At 49.2% G+C, this 15,922-nt stretch overlaps 2 protein-coding genes across 2 annotated transcripts in view; one reads left to right on the plus strand and one right to left on the minus strand.

The window, feature by feature from the left end:
• Positions 1–2,251: 2,251 nt before the first annotated feature.
• Positions 2,252–9,277, plus strand: Arl2bp (ADP-ribosylation factor-like 2 binding protein). The gene is made up of 6 exons (XM_005388374.2): positions 2,252–2,543; positions 3,201–3,262; positions 5,656–5,762; positions 6,880–6,965; positions 7,158–7,254; positions 7,879–9,277. Exons 1-6 carry the CDS (start codon positions 2,506–2,508, stop codon positions 7,978–7,980), a joined length of 492 nt encoding a protein of 163 aa, XP_005388431.1. The 5' UTR covers positions 2,252–2,505; the 3' UTR covers positions 7,981–9,277.
• Positions 9,278–11,244: 1,967 nt separating this feature from the next.
• Pllp (plasmolipin) overlaps positions 11,245–15,922 on the minus strand; it is a 19,708-nt gene continuing 15,030 nt past the window's right edge. The window contains exons 2-4 of the mRNA XM_005388384.2: positions 15,472–15,645; positions 13,383–13,505; positions 11,245–12,128 (exon numbers count right to left, since the gene is read on the minus strand). Of these exons, the coding sequence (XP_005388441.1) occupies positions 12,012–12,128; positions 13,383–13,505; positions 15,472–15,645 (414 nt within the window). The 3' untranslated portion in view covers positions 11,245–12,011. The remainder of the gene's footprint in view (positions 12,129–13,382; positions 13,506–15,471; positions 15,646–15,922) is intronic.

Here is a 15,922-nt window from a genome sequence, read left to right on the forward strand (position 1 = left end):
GGATGATAGCTGCAAGTCCAAGACCAGCCTAGGCTACATAGTTCAAGACCAGCCTGCACTACGTAGTGGGACCCTGTCTCCAAAGGGGAAGGGAAGGAAAGGAAAATGAAGAGGAAGGAAAAAAAAAAAAAGCTGAAAAGGGCTAGGGTCCTGCAAAGGCCATGGGTTTGATTCCCAGTACCAAAAGATTAAAAAAAGAATTAGAGGCTGGGGTTGTAGCTCAGTGGTTGAGTGCTTATGAAGCATGCACAAGGCCCTGGGTTCAACCCCCACATACATACATTTTTCTAAAAATGGAGTTTATGTCCTCTTCCCTTAAATCTGGGTTCTCTGTACCTGTCTGACCAGTAGAACACAGTGAAAATAATACTGTACCAGTTTCAAGCACAGTCTAAGGTCATTAAGTGCCAGGTAGCTTTCACTTTCTATCTCTTGAAATATAGTACTTGCTCTTAGCCCCAACCACCATGGAGTAGGAAAACCCAGTCATCCTTAGGAAGACTTACATGGAGAGAAAAAAGACAACCCCTGCCCCAAGTCCTCGGGCCAACATCCACAACTGAAACGCCAGGCAAGAGCCAACACCCACAACTGAAACGCCAGGCAAGAGCCAACACTAACGTGAGTGAGCTCCTTAGAAGCCCCAGCTGACAAGTGGAAGAGAGATTAACTGTCCCTGCCAAGCCCTGCCCAAATAGCAGATTAAGTGAGCAAAATAACTTGTTTTAAGCCACTAAGTTTTCAGGTGGCTTGTAACAGCAGTAGATACCAGAACAGATGAAATCAAATTTTGTTGTTCCTCCACTCTGACCCCATGATTTAGCAAGGTGATCAAATTAACTTAGTCCAGAAATAGGTGCAGTATGTACAGAAAGTAGGTCATGAAGACCTTTGCTGAGCTTGCTATGAGCTATCTAACAGTACTTGGTAGAAAAGAATTCAGTAATTCAGCAAAGTGTTTTTTGTTTTTGTCTGTTTTTTAGTGGAACTGGGGATTCAACTGAGATCCTTTGCTCTGAGCTACATCCCCAGCCCATTTTTTATTGAGATGGGGGTCTCACTAAATTGCTAAATTGCCCAGGCTGGGCTCAAACTTGCCATCCTCCTACTGTTACCTGGTGGTTATCTGGGAGACCCAGGACGGGGTATCCTGGGAGGTGAAGCAAGCTTCTTGTGGTGTCTCGTTTATACCTTCCAGATCTCGTGAGAGCTCAGGAGACATTCCTAGAGTTACCTGGTTGCCCAGGGAGCTTGTAATTTGTAGGTCCTGCTTATTTTTCCAGTCAGCTTTGGGATTGATTCCCTGTCTCCTATATCACTACCCCAGTGCCACCCGGCCCAGCTCAGCAAAGCCTTTTAGATGCCTGTCTTCCACCTTGTGCTAAAGAGTACTCTGAGAATTGATGTATTCAATACAACTGTCTTTGTAACCATCTTTAGTTCCAGATCCTATAGATACCTACTTTATCTCCATTCAGAGATGTCTGCTAATTCATTCAGCTGGGCCATCGGATCTTCAGTTTATACTGTAAATCCCGCTAGTCAAATACCACACATCTGAGCAAAGGGTATCATGCAACCAAAGAGACAAAATGCTTAGTGGCCCAATCAACAGAAATCAGCTCCAGTAAATCCTCATGGAAGAGACTTTTCCTGGAGCAGTTTAGGATTTGTGACTGTGTTGCTCAAACTGGTTCTGTCAACCTTTGTCTTGCATAAATAGCCGAGAAGCCATTTACTGCCTAATCCTGATACGAGGATTAGGATGTAAATTGTACGACTGCCAATTCATACGGTGGGGAAGTCTCTATCAGGGGATATATGGGCGTGTAACTTTCTCGCAAGTCAGGCATCTATATTACCTGTTTCAAGAGGGGAGACTGGTTTTCAAGAGAGTTGTCAATTTACAATGCTGTTAAAACCTGTTTTCCACTATGTAAATCTTCACAAACACTGCGACGTTTAACTAATCACCAAGTTGTAGGTCAGGAAACAGGCTCCTTCGATTCCTTCATCCATAAAATGAGAACAACGTGAGATCTGGTCACTACACACCTCTGGACACCTTCGCCAGTCCACAACAGATTTACTGAGGCCCAGCATCTCTCTCCGACTTTCCCTACCCCGGAAATCCGCTCCCTGCGTTACCCGCCCCCGACGTCGGGAACGCCCGTCTGTGATTGGTTGCTGAGAACCTGCACCGGAGAAAGTGTGGTAACCATGGTGATGGAGGCGGGCACAGCGCGCGGAGGTCTGTAACGACTTCTGGACCCGTGGCTGCAGCGGCGCGCGGAGCGGCCTGGCGGGGCGAGGGCGCCCGAGCCCGGCCTCGTACAAAGGTGCTGCGCTGGCTGGGCGGCTAGGCCTCCCCACGCCGGCCGGCCGCCGTGCCCTCAATGCGGGTGCGGGCTCCGCGAGGTAGACCCGAGACCGGGCCCAGGCCGTGGGCGTGGTAAGAGCCCGAGGAGCCCGCGCATCCGCGCAGGTAGATGCGGCTCCGCGACGATGGACGCCCTGGAGGAGGAGAACTTGGCGCTGTCCTTGTGAGTGACGGCAGGCGCTCGACCGCTGCCCTGGAAAGCGGGTGTGCTGGGCGGTAGGGGACGCGCTGGACGACAGCCAAGGCTCCACTCCAGTTCCGGTCTCCATTCTGCTGCTTTTCAGGCCGCAGATCACCAGGTTCAGGTCCCGGGAGACAGAATTTCGGGGCGGGGGTCACCAGTGTATCAGCACCTCTGTCCCTGTCCTCCTGCCTGAACCTTAGTCGTCAGCAAAATCAGGAGGATTTGATCCAGGAGGCCTGGGTCAGAGGACCCTCCACCCCTGCCACCCCCTTCCGGGAGCGATTCCTGATGAAATACCGTCTGGGCGGGTGCTCGCCCCTCCAGGTTCGCGCTGACCAGCAGATGGGGCTGGCGCGATGGCCACCACGCAGGGAGTAGCTCCCACGAGAAATAACTGCGGAGGATCCCGGAGATGACCCACGCCTGCTTCAGCTCTCCTTATGTGTCTGTTTTGTAATTCACTGTCAGGCTTTGTTGACGTGGAATCATTACATTTAACTTGCAGGTCACAGTTGGTCAACGGACAGTTCATCTTGCTATTGTTTTTTTCCTTGTGCATGTTGGAAAGTAACCATAATTTTTTTAAAAAAATTAACTGTTACTTGAACCAACACCTAATCCTGGCATATTTTTCAGCTCCTCTGCCTCTGAAGCAGAATTTGATGCTGTGGTGGGATATTTAGAGGACATTATCATGGGTAAGCTGCCATGCCACAACCTGATCCCTGCTCTCTTTACATCTTAGACCCTTGTTTTTAAGAACAATGAAATCAACTTGACGGGTTACTTTATAAAAATACCAAGTTAAATGTACAGTAAGTAAACCTTACTGACATTTGTCAAAGAAACAGCCCCGTAATGCTTAAAACAATTAATCACTAGATTTGGGGAGCCTGAGGGACCTACTCCACAATACACACCTAGAATGTGGAGCTCTTGTCAAAGCTCCATGAAATACCAACTTTATTTCACATATGGGGTAAGAGTGATTTTGGTTTTTTGACAGTGTTTTTCTTTTCTTTTGTTGTTGTTGTTGAGTAGTCTCACCATACAGTCCAGGCAGGCTTTGAATTCCCTGTGTAGCCCAAAGTGACAGCTTTCCCAGTGCTGGTGACTATAGGATGTGCCACCACACTCAGAAGATTTTAAATAGATGTGTGTTTTAACATTTTTATGCCATGGAACAGAACCTGAAGCCATATGCACACATATCCATGAAGAAAAAAAGATACCAAACTTTACTTGGATCTCTTTTCCTAAGTTTTGAGTTCCTATTTGTGGATCCTTTTTTTTTTTTTTTTTGGATTTTTTGAGACCAGGTCTTACCATGCAGTTCAGGCTGGCCTTGAGCTTACTTTGTAGCCCAGGCTGGCTTCGAACTTGCAATAATCCTCCTGCCTCTGCCTCCCGAGCGCTGGGATTACAGACATGCGCCACCACGCCCGGCTTGTGGATCCTTTTGTTTTGTTTTGTTTTGTTTTTTCTGAGACAGGGTCTTCCTGCATAGTTCAGGCTGGCCTCGAACTCACTATGTAGCCCAGATGGTCCCCCTGCCTCAGCCTCCCAGGTGTTGGGATTACAGGCATATGCTGTCACACCTGACTTGTGGATTCATTTTGGCATCTGTAAATCCTGCTAAGTAACATGCTCAAAAGTTTTAAGACAAATATGTAGAGAGAAAAATGAAAATTTTGTCTATTGACTGAAGTTTTCTGAGAATTAGGAAAAGACAGTTGGTTACTCACTGTACAGATTAATCCAGTTTAGTCTGAAAATCACTGACAAAGTTTTTGAACCTTCAGGACCTATAGATTCATGCTCTTAACACCTAAGTACAGACACTGCCTAAGATTCATGCTATTAACACCTAAGTATAGACACCGTCACTAAGCTCTCTTATGTGGACTCGAGGACTTCTGGGGAATACTGAGGAATCTCTTTGGTTATTTTGTCCATTATGAGGATCTGTCTTCTGTGGAGAAATGAGCCTTCTGTAAACCCAGGGCATTTTTCCCAAAGTCTAGGCCCTTTTTTGAAGTTTTCCTTTTATTTTCAGAAATAATACTCTGTGCAGTTGTTAAAATTGCCTATTCCCTAACATTAATGGATCATACCTAAATTCCACCTTATGACAGATAGTATAATCATTTTTGTGTTCCAGATGAAAAAATTAGCCAGGTGTGGTGGCACATGCCTATAATCTCAGCACTCGGGAAGCTGAGTCAGGAGGATCATTTCGAGTTTGAGACCAGCCTGGGCTACAAAGTGAGCTCAAGGCCAGTCTGAACTGCATAGCGAGACCCTGTCTCAAAAAGACCAAAAAGGGCCGGAGGGGGGCGGTTAGAGAAGTGTAACAATTTGTCCACGGTCAACACAGCTGGTTGAGGTGGAGTTTGGATTTAGGCAATCTGGCCTTTGTCAGCCCCTACACTTTTAATCCCTACACTATTTTCAACACTGCTGTGAAAATTAAAGGAGGAAGGAGAAGGCATTTTGCCATTTGGTTTGAAGGCTCCCCAGTTTGAGAACTGACCCTTTGTATACACAGTAAACATACGATTTCTAAGAGAGAGAACCACGTTGTTCCTTTACCAAGAGTGCGAGGAGTTCCCAGGCCAGCCTGTATAGAGGTGTTTGAAATGAACTGTAGTAAGGGGTGGGGGTCACTGTTGCACAGAAATGTGAACATACTTAAGTATACCAAACTGTACACTTTAAAATGATGGAAATGAGCTGGGCATAGTGGTGCATGCCTATAATCTCAGCACTCAGAGAGGCTGAGGCAAGAGGATCACAGGTTCCAGCCCAGCCTGGGCAATTTAGTGACTTTGTAAGGCCCTTTCTCAAAGTACAAAAATAAAGAAGTACCGGGGATGTAATTTAGTGCAAAGACCCTGGATTCGCGCCACAGTACCACAAAAATAAATAAGACTGATTGGTCTGTTTCAACATCAGAGTCCCTTTTAACCTCAGAATACTAGCTCTTCCTATCTTAGACGGCCTGCCGAAAAAACAGCCCCCTTGTCTTCTCGTGCATCAGGATGGCTTTTAGCCTCCATTAAAAAGAATGTATTTTCCCTGTTGTGTTCAGATGATGAGTTCCAGTTACTACAGAGGAATTTCATGGACAAGTACTACCAGGAGTTTGAAGACACAGAGGAGAATAAACTCACCTACACACCCATTTTTAATGAATATGTAAGTAAATTTCTGTTTCTCCTACCAGGACATTAGTGTTCTTTAAACTTTGAATTTAGAGCTAGGCACCATGGTCTGTACCTGTCAGCACTCTGGGAGGCCAAAGCAGGAGGATTTCCAAGTTCCAACCCAGCCTGGGCAATTTATCGAGATCCTGTTTTAGAATAAAGAAGGGCTGGGGATGTAGCTCAGTGTGAAGGCCCTGGGTTCAATCCCCAGTAGTACTTAAAAAAAAAAAGTTTAAAATCAAAAGAGGCTGAAATTTGCATATATTTTAAAATATGCCAGCAGTACACTGCCAGGAATTCTGATTAGAATTTTTTGTAGTTCACTTTGGCTGTTTTCCAAAAGGCTTTCGGGCAGTATTTGATGAGCTTGCAACTTCTTATTTAAAAGAAGTTTGGCTTTACTGTAATCCTGCCTTTAGCAGTACCATTCACCATCCCTTGCATTTGTGTGCTTTTGACAAACCTTTTTATCTTCATGCTTTCTCGTACATAATCCAATAAAGTACATGGCTTTACAATACTTAACATGGCTGTTAAGTAAAGGTGAAACAGATCAAGATCATTCACGTAGTAGTGGAAAAAACAAGACTGGAGCCCAGGAACCTCAGCTGTTCACCCTACCCTGAGGTCTTTTGCAGCCTCCTGGGGTCACCTTACCTCTGTAAGAAGAGTTGTGCATCTCTAGGACTTTCTTTCTAAACATAGAAGCAGGTACCATGGAGGAAGTCAGCTCAGGAGGAGCCATGGCTACTGCCAAGTGTGCTGCTCACAGATCCTGTCTGTGCAAGAGGAAGACCCTCCCTCATCACCTTCCTGACCTGGGCTGGAGATGGGCAGCCTGATGCTCTCTGCCTCCGTGCAGGCTAGAGTGGTCATCCTGTGATAGCACAGTTACCTGCAAATGCCCCTCTGGGCACCAGGCAGGCCCAAGACTTAGCCAGGACAGGACCTGGGTCGTGGTCCCCTCTCGCATACCCAGTGCTCAGCACAGAGCTTGTACATAAAATTGGACTTCAGAGATGCCTGCCAAGGGCTAGAGGATGGGTTTTCTAAAAACGAGTCCTGTTTCCCTAACACAAGCTTTCTGCCACGATCCTTCCCACTTCCAGATTTCCCTAGTGGAAAAGTACATCGAGGAGCAGCTGCTGGAGCGGATCCCAGGGTTCAGCATGGCAGCCTTCACGACAACGTTACAGTGAGTCCAGCTCAGCTGTCTTGTTTCTCACCTCCCTGCTTCCCGAGACTGAGGAACAAACACCCTCCCTTATCTTGCAGTGAGAGACTTGGTGTTAGGTCCGGATGGGAGGCCCTTATCACCTGTGTTGAAATCTCACAGAGAGCGACTGTCTTATCCCGTGTTCTGTAGCTACCACCCTTTCCTTTACAGGCACCATAAAGATGAAGTGGCTGGTGACATCTTCGACATGCTGCTCACATTTACAGATTTTCTGGCTTTCAAAGAAATGTTTCTGGACTACAGAGCAGTAAGTTACAAGTGCTCATTTATCTAGCCACTCAGAACCGCTGAGAAATTCCGAGTGAATACAGCCACCTCCCATGCTTCCTCCTTGGCCCCTCTTACTGGCCAGTGTCCCTCCAGCAGCCATGGAGGTGGGGTGGGGTTGTCGATCCACTCATGCAGGGGCTTTTTCATGCTTTGGTGAAACAGGCCCAGGTGCCACCCTTCAGGTCCCTAAATAATCAAGACAAACCCCCCAAGAGCTGATGTGAGTCTGTCTCATGGCTCTTTATAAGAAATAAGTGTTGTGCAGAAATGCAAAATAAGCTACCTTCCCGTCCTGTCTGCTTCCTGGTGGCCCTCTCCACCCTGAACCAGGAGCTGCCCCTTCCCCACACCAGAGGCAGGGTTCTGAACCAGAAAGACCTCTTTCTGGTTCTTGCCTCTCTTTTTTTTGGTCGTTTTGAGACCCGCTGCACAGGGTCCCGCTGTGCAGTTTAGGCTGGCCTTGAGCTCACTTTGTAGCCCAGGCTGGTCTTGAACACACAGCAATCCTCCAGCCTCAGCTTCCTGTGTGCTGGGATTACAGGGATGCGCTACCATGCCTGGCTGGTCCTTGCCTCTTGAAGTTGTTTCTTTTTTTATGTAGGAAAAGGAAGGCCGGGGACTGGATTTAAGCAGTGGCTTAGTGGTGACATCGTTATGCAAATCCTCAACTATGCCAGCTTCCCAGAACAATCTGCGGCACTAGGTAACAAATGGATCATTCTGGATGTCACTAGCAAAATAGTCTCGGAGACTTTGGCTGATGACAACAACAGAAGAGTACCTCTTGGAAAGACTTAACTGTTCTGCAGCCCTTCATTCATGATAAGTATTGAGGGGTCAGAAACATGACCTGACCCTCCTAGCCCTGTTTTTCCTGAAACACCTTCCTGTATTCAGTAACCCAGTGCTGCTGCCCTGTGGACACCTCCCTCGGGGGCTTCTGAGTCGGGCTCCAGCCCCAGCCTCTCCGCCATGCACGCCGATGTGGCTGTCAGCAGTGAGGAGCCCACTGTCACCAACCCTCTTCCCTGCAGGCTTTGCATGAGTCCTTTGTGTATTCATCACTCTTTTTATACATAGGTGAGAGTTTCAGTCCTTCTGCTTCAATGCGGTTCTTGTTAGGGGTATCAATGCAGGAGTCACTCACCTGAGCCAGCCACCCAGCCTGAGATCTCAGGATCTATGACCCCTGTCCTGGCTGGAGGAAGCGACAGAGATGTCCTTTACCTGAAGGCTCCATTGAAAGTCCATGCCCTGTCTCCCGTCTTCAGGCCTTGTAACACCATCTTCTGCTGGTCCTGATACAGCCTCCCTGTTTCTAGAAGTCTCTTTTTAAACATTATTTTCAAGAAAATATTTTTATAGATGAATACTCAGGCTAACCTAGTGGATATGATCTTGGAACTTCCATGATTACCCACTTAAAGATCAAAGTATTATATGCTGTGTGCTATGTAGTTGTCAGTGCTGTGAAGGCAAAAATGCTTCCTACACTGATGTGGATGCGTGTGCTGCAAATAGACTAAAGCTATCCTGCTGTCATAGTAAACTAGTACTGTCCTCCTGTCGAAGCACGTGAAGTGTGTTTCTGCATGCCTGCTCACATCCTTCCGGTATAAGCCACTCTGTTGGCTTTCTACTGGGGTAGGTAGAGACTCTACAGTTTCTTCTTCCTGTCCAAACCTCTCCTGCCAACATGGTGCTCCCGTCTGGCTCGGCATGTGTGGGGCCAGTGGACGGTACTGGTCAGCTGTCAGCTCTCATTTAACACAATGTTTAGTAGACCATTACCAACCTGGGAATAAGTCGTATCTCTAAAAAAAGAAAAGAAAGTTCACTTCCTAATGTCTACTTTTGATTTCATTTTTTTATAGTGGAAATGAGAATCTGTACTTCTTTTCACGCTTTTCTTAAAGTGTAAGCTATAAGCGATGTGTTCTTCTGTACTATTGCGTTGCTTACTTTTGTACCATGAGTAAAATTTGAGGTCTTTGCAAGAACCATCACTCTAATTGAGTCATCCCTACTCCTAAATGTAGCTACCATCACAGCTATTACTGCTTTGGTCCCTCCGAACTCAAGGCACTCTCACAGGCAGCCTTGTCCATGCCCCTCTCCTGCACTGGCCACCCTTCCTGCTCCTTTGTCAGTAGAACTGCCCATCATGGCCAACACTTTGGAAGTAGGTGGTAAGAGCTGTTGGTCAGCCTACATGGTTGAGAAAAGGCAAGCCAGAAGTCCAGAGATGAAATAATGGAGAAAGCCCAAGAAGAAAGGCAAACTATCCTTTTCACCTTTTCTTTACAGAAAAACAGCCTGTAATCTCAGCATTTGGGAAGCTGAGGCAGGAGGTCTGCCACAAGATCAAACCCAGCCTGGGCTACATAGTGAGTTCACTGAGGCCAGCCTGAACTACATAGCAAGACCACGTCTTAAAAAACAAAAGAGAAGAAAAAGCCTGTTGTATAGTTTAATATTCTAAGTAGCCTTGCTGATTTTTCTTTCTTTCTTCCCAGCACTGGGAATTGGCCCTGTGCATGGTAGGCAAGCACTCTAGCACTGAGCTACATCCCCACCCTTTTAAAATTTTATTTCTGAGACAGGGTCTTACCAGGTTGCCCAGGCTGCCCTCTAACCTGCCACCCCACTACCTCAGCCTCCTGAATAGCTAGGATTACACATACAAATTTCTATTAAGCTAGAAATTCATCTCTTTGTTGCCTGTTGACTAATACTGGGATATCATGCACTTCTGATGGGACTCAGGGACGGCCTGGGGGAAGAGTGACATTAAGGCCCAACCTAGGAGGCTGCTGCACTCTCCTGTGGCTCAGGACCCCTCCACCCCTGGGAAGCAAGAGTTCCGAGCTGCAGTCTGTACTGTCTGCCCTGAAGTAAGCCATGGTAGGTGTCAGAAACCCAGGTGGGCTCTAGCTTGTCCAGGATTTTGCTTTCTCTTAAGCCTCAAACTGGGTTGCTCTTCCTTAAAACCAAACCTTTTTCCAGCATAATCCTGAAATGACTAAACTTTATTATTCAAACCCCAACACTTCAGAGTAAAGAGATGCCATTAATATTATACCAGGAGGGGATGGGGATTTAGCTTAGCAGCACAATGCCTGCCTGGCAAGTGCGAGGTCATGAGTTCAATTCCCGGTACCGGAAAAAAAAATTATACCAGGACACCAAGCATAAACGAGCGTGAGCCCCACCCCTCATCCACTGCTGACTGACTCTGTTGTGGCCAGTTAAAAAAAGGAGCACAAAGCTGCGCATAATGGTGCAAGCCTGTAATCTCAGCACCCAGGAGGCTGAGGCAGGAGGATTGCAGTGAGTTTGAGGCTAGCCTAAACAGCAAGACTCTGTCCCCCCGTTCCCCAAAAAAGGATCACAGGGTACCTAGGAATGCCTTTGGCTTACTGTCCAGAGGGTATTTCCCTGTGGTGTTAGAAAAACAGTTAGGAGAGCTCTGGTGTCTACCAGCTCTGAAAATCTATTGTGGCAGCTACCTTGCTTGTGTTGTCTTTGAGCTTCACAAATTTTTGAGGTAGGTGACATTATTGAAATCCTGTACCTATAAGATCACCTAACTTGCCTAGTAAAGCAGGGGTAAACTAAATACTGTTAACCCTGGAACACCTTTTTTGTTGTTTAAACTGCAGTGCTGGGGACGGAATCCAGGGCATCATGAATGCGAAGCAGGCGTTGTGCCACTGAGCTACATCCCCAGCCCTGGGACACTTAGGAATAAAAGGTGGTGCTTTTGAACTTATGCCAGGATAAGCACATAGCCCAGGACCATTCCAGCAAAGCAGGCGGGAAGTGTGGGTGGCCTCCCTCAGGACAGAGCTGGCTGGTGGCACTGGGTAACCCCACGTCATGAGCCGCCCTGCGATGGGCATTCTTTGCATGCTCTTATCCTGCAGCTTCCTCGAGTTCACACAGTTCAGCAACCATGATTCCCCACATCTTTTCCAAATGAGTTCTTCCATCTTTATTTTTGTAAAAAAAAATACAACAAAGTCATGACCAACCAACAGCTCGCCAGGCAAAGTGCTGCTTCCCTCCCTCCATGTCCCATGTGACTAATCAACAGCAAGAGGGAAGCGATCACCATGATGTTGGCTTTTCCCAAAGGGAAAATTACAAGTCAGGAACTGGCTGAGGGAGGGGAACCCAGAGAGGTTTGACGTCAGCGAGAAGGTGCTTAAAACCGATTTGTTAAATAGCCAGGATGTCTGAAACCCTATCTTCCTAGAAACGTCTCCCTACAGGTGACAGGTTGGCTGTGGGGAGGGGAGGGTCAGAAGGGACGGTTTGTGCGCTCGCTCAGCTCTCCTGGAACAAAGACTGAGGTAAGTCAGAGTGGCTTGTTAGGCTCATACTAGGGTGAGTCAGGGCTGCAGGTCTGAGTCCTCATTAGTGTGTTTAGTGCTGGTGAGAAGGGTGGGCACAGCCGTGGCTGCTGAAGTCCTCGGAGGCATCACATCCCCCATCACCTTCTGCTGCAGAAGCTGAAGAAGCGGGCTGGGGAAGAGGCTGCAGCTGTTGGCCCTTGCCAGCCACCACTGCCACTTTAGGCCTGTGTCCTTGGTCAACCTGGGAGAGCAGGGAGGGGAGCAGGTGCAGCCCCACCGGGCTGACTCTATGCAGGGCTCCGCCTCGGGCTCGAGGGCCCCTGCACAGTGACCCCGCGGCAGCTTCGGCCCCAGGGTGGGCCACGACATGGGTGCTCTAGGCGTAGCCCCCAGCCATCTGACTGGTGGCGGCGTTGCTCCCCACTCCTCGCCAGGCCTGGAAGCTGAAGAACGTGCTCACTCCGTAGGCGATCATCACCAGACAGGCGAAGAACTGGGAGAGAGGGCGCCGACGTGGTCAGGACGGACACAGCAGGACACAGTATTGGGCAGACACAAGGCCAGCCAGGTGGGCCTCGCAGTAAAACCCAGGGCACACCCCTCCATTAACCAGGATAAGCTGTTCTGGCACCCCAGCCCCACCATACTTATTGGACAGCTGCTTGGACCCACAGCAGGGCTGTGGATATCCAGTTCCATCCAAGTGAGTGAGAATTACATCCACATAGGCAAGGGATGTCTGGTGGCACCATGGACAACCAAGAATATCAAACTAGACAGTGAAAGGAATGACCGTGGACCAAGTCGTTAGACACCTAGCAAGGACTCCGTTTTTAAAAAGTGCCACTCAGAGCTGGGGATGCAGCTTAGGAGTACAGCACTTTCTCAGCTCGCACAAGATCCTGGGTTTGGGACCCAACATTGCAAAAAGAAAGCCACCCTGGAATTTTCCAGAACCGGTTCACACCACTACACTTGCACCTGCATCTGCATGCAGAAGCTCCACATTTCTGTCCTGTGACTAAGCTCGCTGATTTCAAATCCACCCATGGTAGGGCTGCCCTACCATGGACATGACCATGCCCCCAGGCATGTTCCTCTCTGAGCTAGAGGCTCCTTCCGCGGAAGAGGAAGGTGTACAGGGCCTTGTGGAGTGAGGCATGACCCATATGGTGGGGACTGAGGACACTTTACCAGCCACTTGATATGGGGCCCAAATTTGGGCTTCACAGAGTGTGTGAACCCTAGACATTCTCTAAACCCAAAGCTTTTTGCAATATGCACTTGTCAAAGCGGGGAGGGTCTGCAGTAACACTGTTCTCGGGGGCATCTGACCATGTATCAGTGTGGCACAACTGATTTTCAGCAGTTAACCCAAACTTCCATTGGCCACACACACCACTCCCAAGCTCCTCCAGGTTTTGGGCTTGTTTGGTTTGGTTTTGCTTGAGACAGGGTCTCATTTTGTAGTTGAGGCTGGCCTTGAACTCATTATGTAGCCCAGGCTGGCCGCAGTGATCCTCCTGCTTAGGCCTCCCAAGTACTGGGATTACAGGCATGTGCCACATACTCAGCTCTCCCCCAGGTTTTATTGGGCATTAAGGAAGGCTGAGAGTAGCCAGGCTACGTGCTGAGACCCCCTGAGAGATCATCTGGTGACCACTCAGGAGGCCCCTGGTGCCTGGTCTCAGACTAAGAAGGAATTCAAAGCCAGGGACCCTGGCATAGCTCTGAGGGACCTACTCACAGAGGCAGCCGAGTGCTGGTTATACTGCCGGGAGCCCTTCAGGGACGTCTGGTTCACTGCTGCAGAGCACGTGATGAAGGCAGTGATGTAGAGAACCGTGGCAGTGACATTAAAGATCATGAACTGGTAGGCAGGGAGAAAAGGCAACGTAAAGTGACTAACAATTTCAGGAACCATGGCACCCTTTAGTAACCAAGTGGTGGAACAGAAGCAGCTGGGTCTTCCCATTAGAAGGGGCTCAAGGCAGCAGTCCCCACAGAGGCAGCCAGAGGCCACCTGAGCATGAAGCCAGCTACAGGTGAGAGATCACGGAAGTCACTGAAGTGACCAGGTCAGGGCAGTGGTAAAAATTCACAAGGCAGCTGGCCAATCTCTGACCATGTTATTTTTTTTTTACTTCTTTTATTTGCAGTGAACCCGGGGTCTCACACTTGAGAGTCCTGCTAAATTGCCCAAACTGGGTTTGAACTTGCAGTCCCCCTGCCTCAGCCTCCTGTGTCACTTGGATTACTGGCATGTGTCACTGCTCCCAGCCACAATCCATCCCTTTGCCTGAACGAGCAAAAGAAATACGGGCCCCTTATCCATGCGTGGCTCGGGCACCAGCGTCCTCCCTCACACAGTGGCTAGTCCTAGGGTGGGGCCTCACATCTGTGCCTCCAGGGGGAGGAATCTGTGGCTACCTTTTGGCTACATGTTAGGCTTAAGATCCCAGGCTCAGGACGTCAGAGGACCCAGATGCTTCTAGCAGGATGCTGAGGCAGACTGGCAAGAGGGAGCCCTCGGCCGGCAGCCAGGCCCCTCCCACACGCAGGTCCCCTGGGGCCAGTGAACTCTTCAGACTGGTAGCCCTCAAACATTTGGTTTGTCCACGGATTTTTTTTAAATTGCCAATATTTTAAAATTAGATTTCATGTAAGAATTTAAAAATTCCATATAAAATGTTTGTATTAAAAATTCTTGTCGGGCTGGGGCGCAGCTCAGTGGTAGAGCACTTGCCTAGCATGCACAAGGGCCTGGGTTCCATCCCCTCACCCCCAGCTCTGCAGAGAAGAAAAAACAAAAACAAGACTCGGCACCAAGGGGCCTACAGTCCCACAGGCAACAGGTGGAGCTGAGTAGAGGCGGCTCCCCCTGGACCAATGCGGGTTGGGTTTTCTGAAACCCTCCTGTCCCTCCTCACTCACCTGTTTTGCCTGGGCCCATCCCTCCCAGACTTCTGCGCTTGCAATTGAGTCCTCCCTCCCCATCTGTTAACGCCCCGAGCACAGAAACAGCGCCCACCACTGGGGCCTGGAGAACGGCAGCCTCCTTCCACCAGCAGCTGTGCAGAAGCCCATATCCTGCTTCAGAGATTCGGGGGCCTCAGGCTCCTCAGGACTCTTCCTTCTTAGAGTCTCTGGGGACATGGGGCACAGGGTTGGAGCCTCAGCCTAGAAGTCAGCTCCTCACCAGCTCCTCACCTCCAAACTGTCCCCCCAAATCCCGGGCACCACCGCACACACTGCCTGGCTCTTGCAGTGATGTCAAGATCTAACAAACCCATTCTGTCTTGAGGATGACTCACGTTTCCTCTGCTTAAAAAGTCATTGAACTGCAAACAATGCTGCCTAGTCCCCGCTTTGCCGGGCTTACAATCATGTGCCTCTCTGCTCACTGAAAGGCTGGACCCCAGCTGCAGGGGTTTTCCGGGTCAGAGAAAAATCCCAGCAGCTTTCTCTGTGTCTGGCCAGAGTACTTTCTACCCTCCTCTCAATCCTGTGCCCCCCAAGGAGACTGACGTGGGCAAACCCAGACCCCTCGAGTCCCCTCCTGGGCTGCAGGGCCCCCAGGGGGGTGTCGGAGCCTTCCTGTGCAGGCCTGGCCCCATCCTCCAGCTGCCTACGGGGTCTAGCCAGATTCTGACTGCCAACACAACCTACTCAAATTCTGACCCCCAGTAAAAAGAGAAGTAAGTTCAAGATTCCATCTGGCCTCTTGTGAATCCACCCAACAGCACTACCCCCTTCCCCAGGGGAAGGTCACTTCCCGAGGCCATGGGGATCAGCCTAGGGGCCACCCCAAACCCCCACCCCACCACCATACTCACCACCAACGGCCAGGGCACCATGTATAACTTCATGTGCAGCTGAAACAGGTAGATGATGAAGAAGATGATTGTCACCAGCCAGAGAAAGACAGCAACGAACATCACCCAGCCATAGGCCGGGTACAGGTGGTATGGGGTGTCAGCAATCAGGGCCCACACCAGCAGCCCCAGGACCTGGAGGGATGAGACAGGGCCAGAGTCTCCCAGAGCCCCACAGTTCTGGCTGGAGGCAGATCAGGCCCCCACACCTTGGCCTCATTTCTCATTTAGTAAAGAAATACTGATTTGCCTCCCACTGTATATTTTTGTGCTGGGGCCCCTGCCTGATCCCTCTTTTTTTTTTTTTTTTTTGGTACCGGGAATCGAACTCAGGACCTTGTGCTTGCCAGGAAGGCACTTGTGCCGTTGAGCTGTATCTTCACGCTCCCCCCTCTTTTGTTGTGGTTTTTTT

This window comes from Chinchilla lanigera, unplaced genomic scaffold (genome assembly GCF_000276665.1).
Source record: "Chinchilla lanigera isolate Chin_1 unplaced genomic scaffold, ChiLan1.0 scaffold00032, whole genome shotgun sequence".
NCBI lineage: Eukaryota > Metazoa > Chordata > Mammalia > Rodentia > Chinchillidae > Chinchilla > Chinchilla lanigera.

Coding starts and splice junctions, on each gene's coding strand:
- Arl2bp (XM_005388374.2), top strand. CDS start 2,506: ATGGACGCCCTGGAGGAGGAGAACTTGGCGCTGTCCTT. Junction 2,544..3,200: donor GAGAACTTGGCGCTGTCCTT/GTGAGTGACGGC, acceptor CATATTTTTCAG/CTCCTCTGCCTCTGAAGCAG. Junction 7,255..7,878: donor TGTTTCTGGACTACAGAGCA/GTAAGTTACAAG, acceptor TTTTTTATGTAG/GAAAAGGAAGGCCGGGGACT.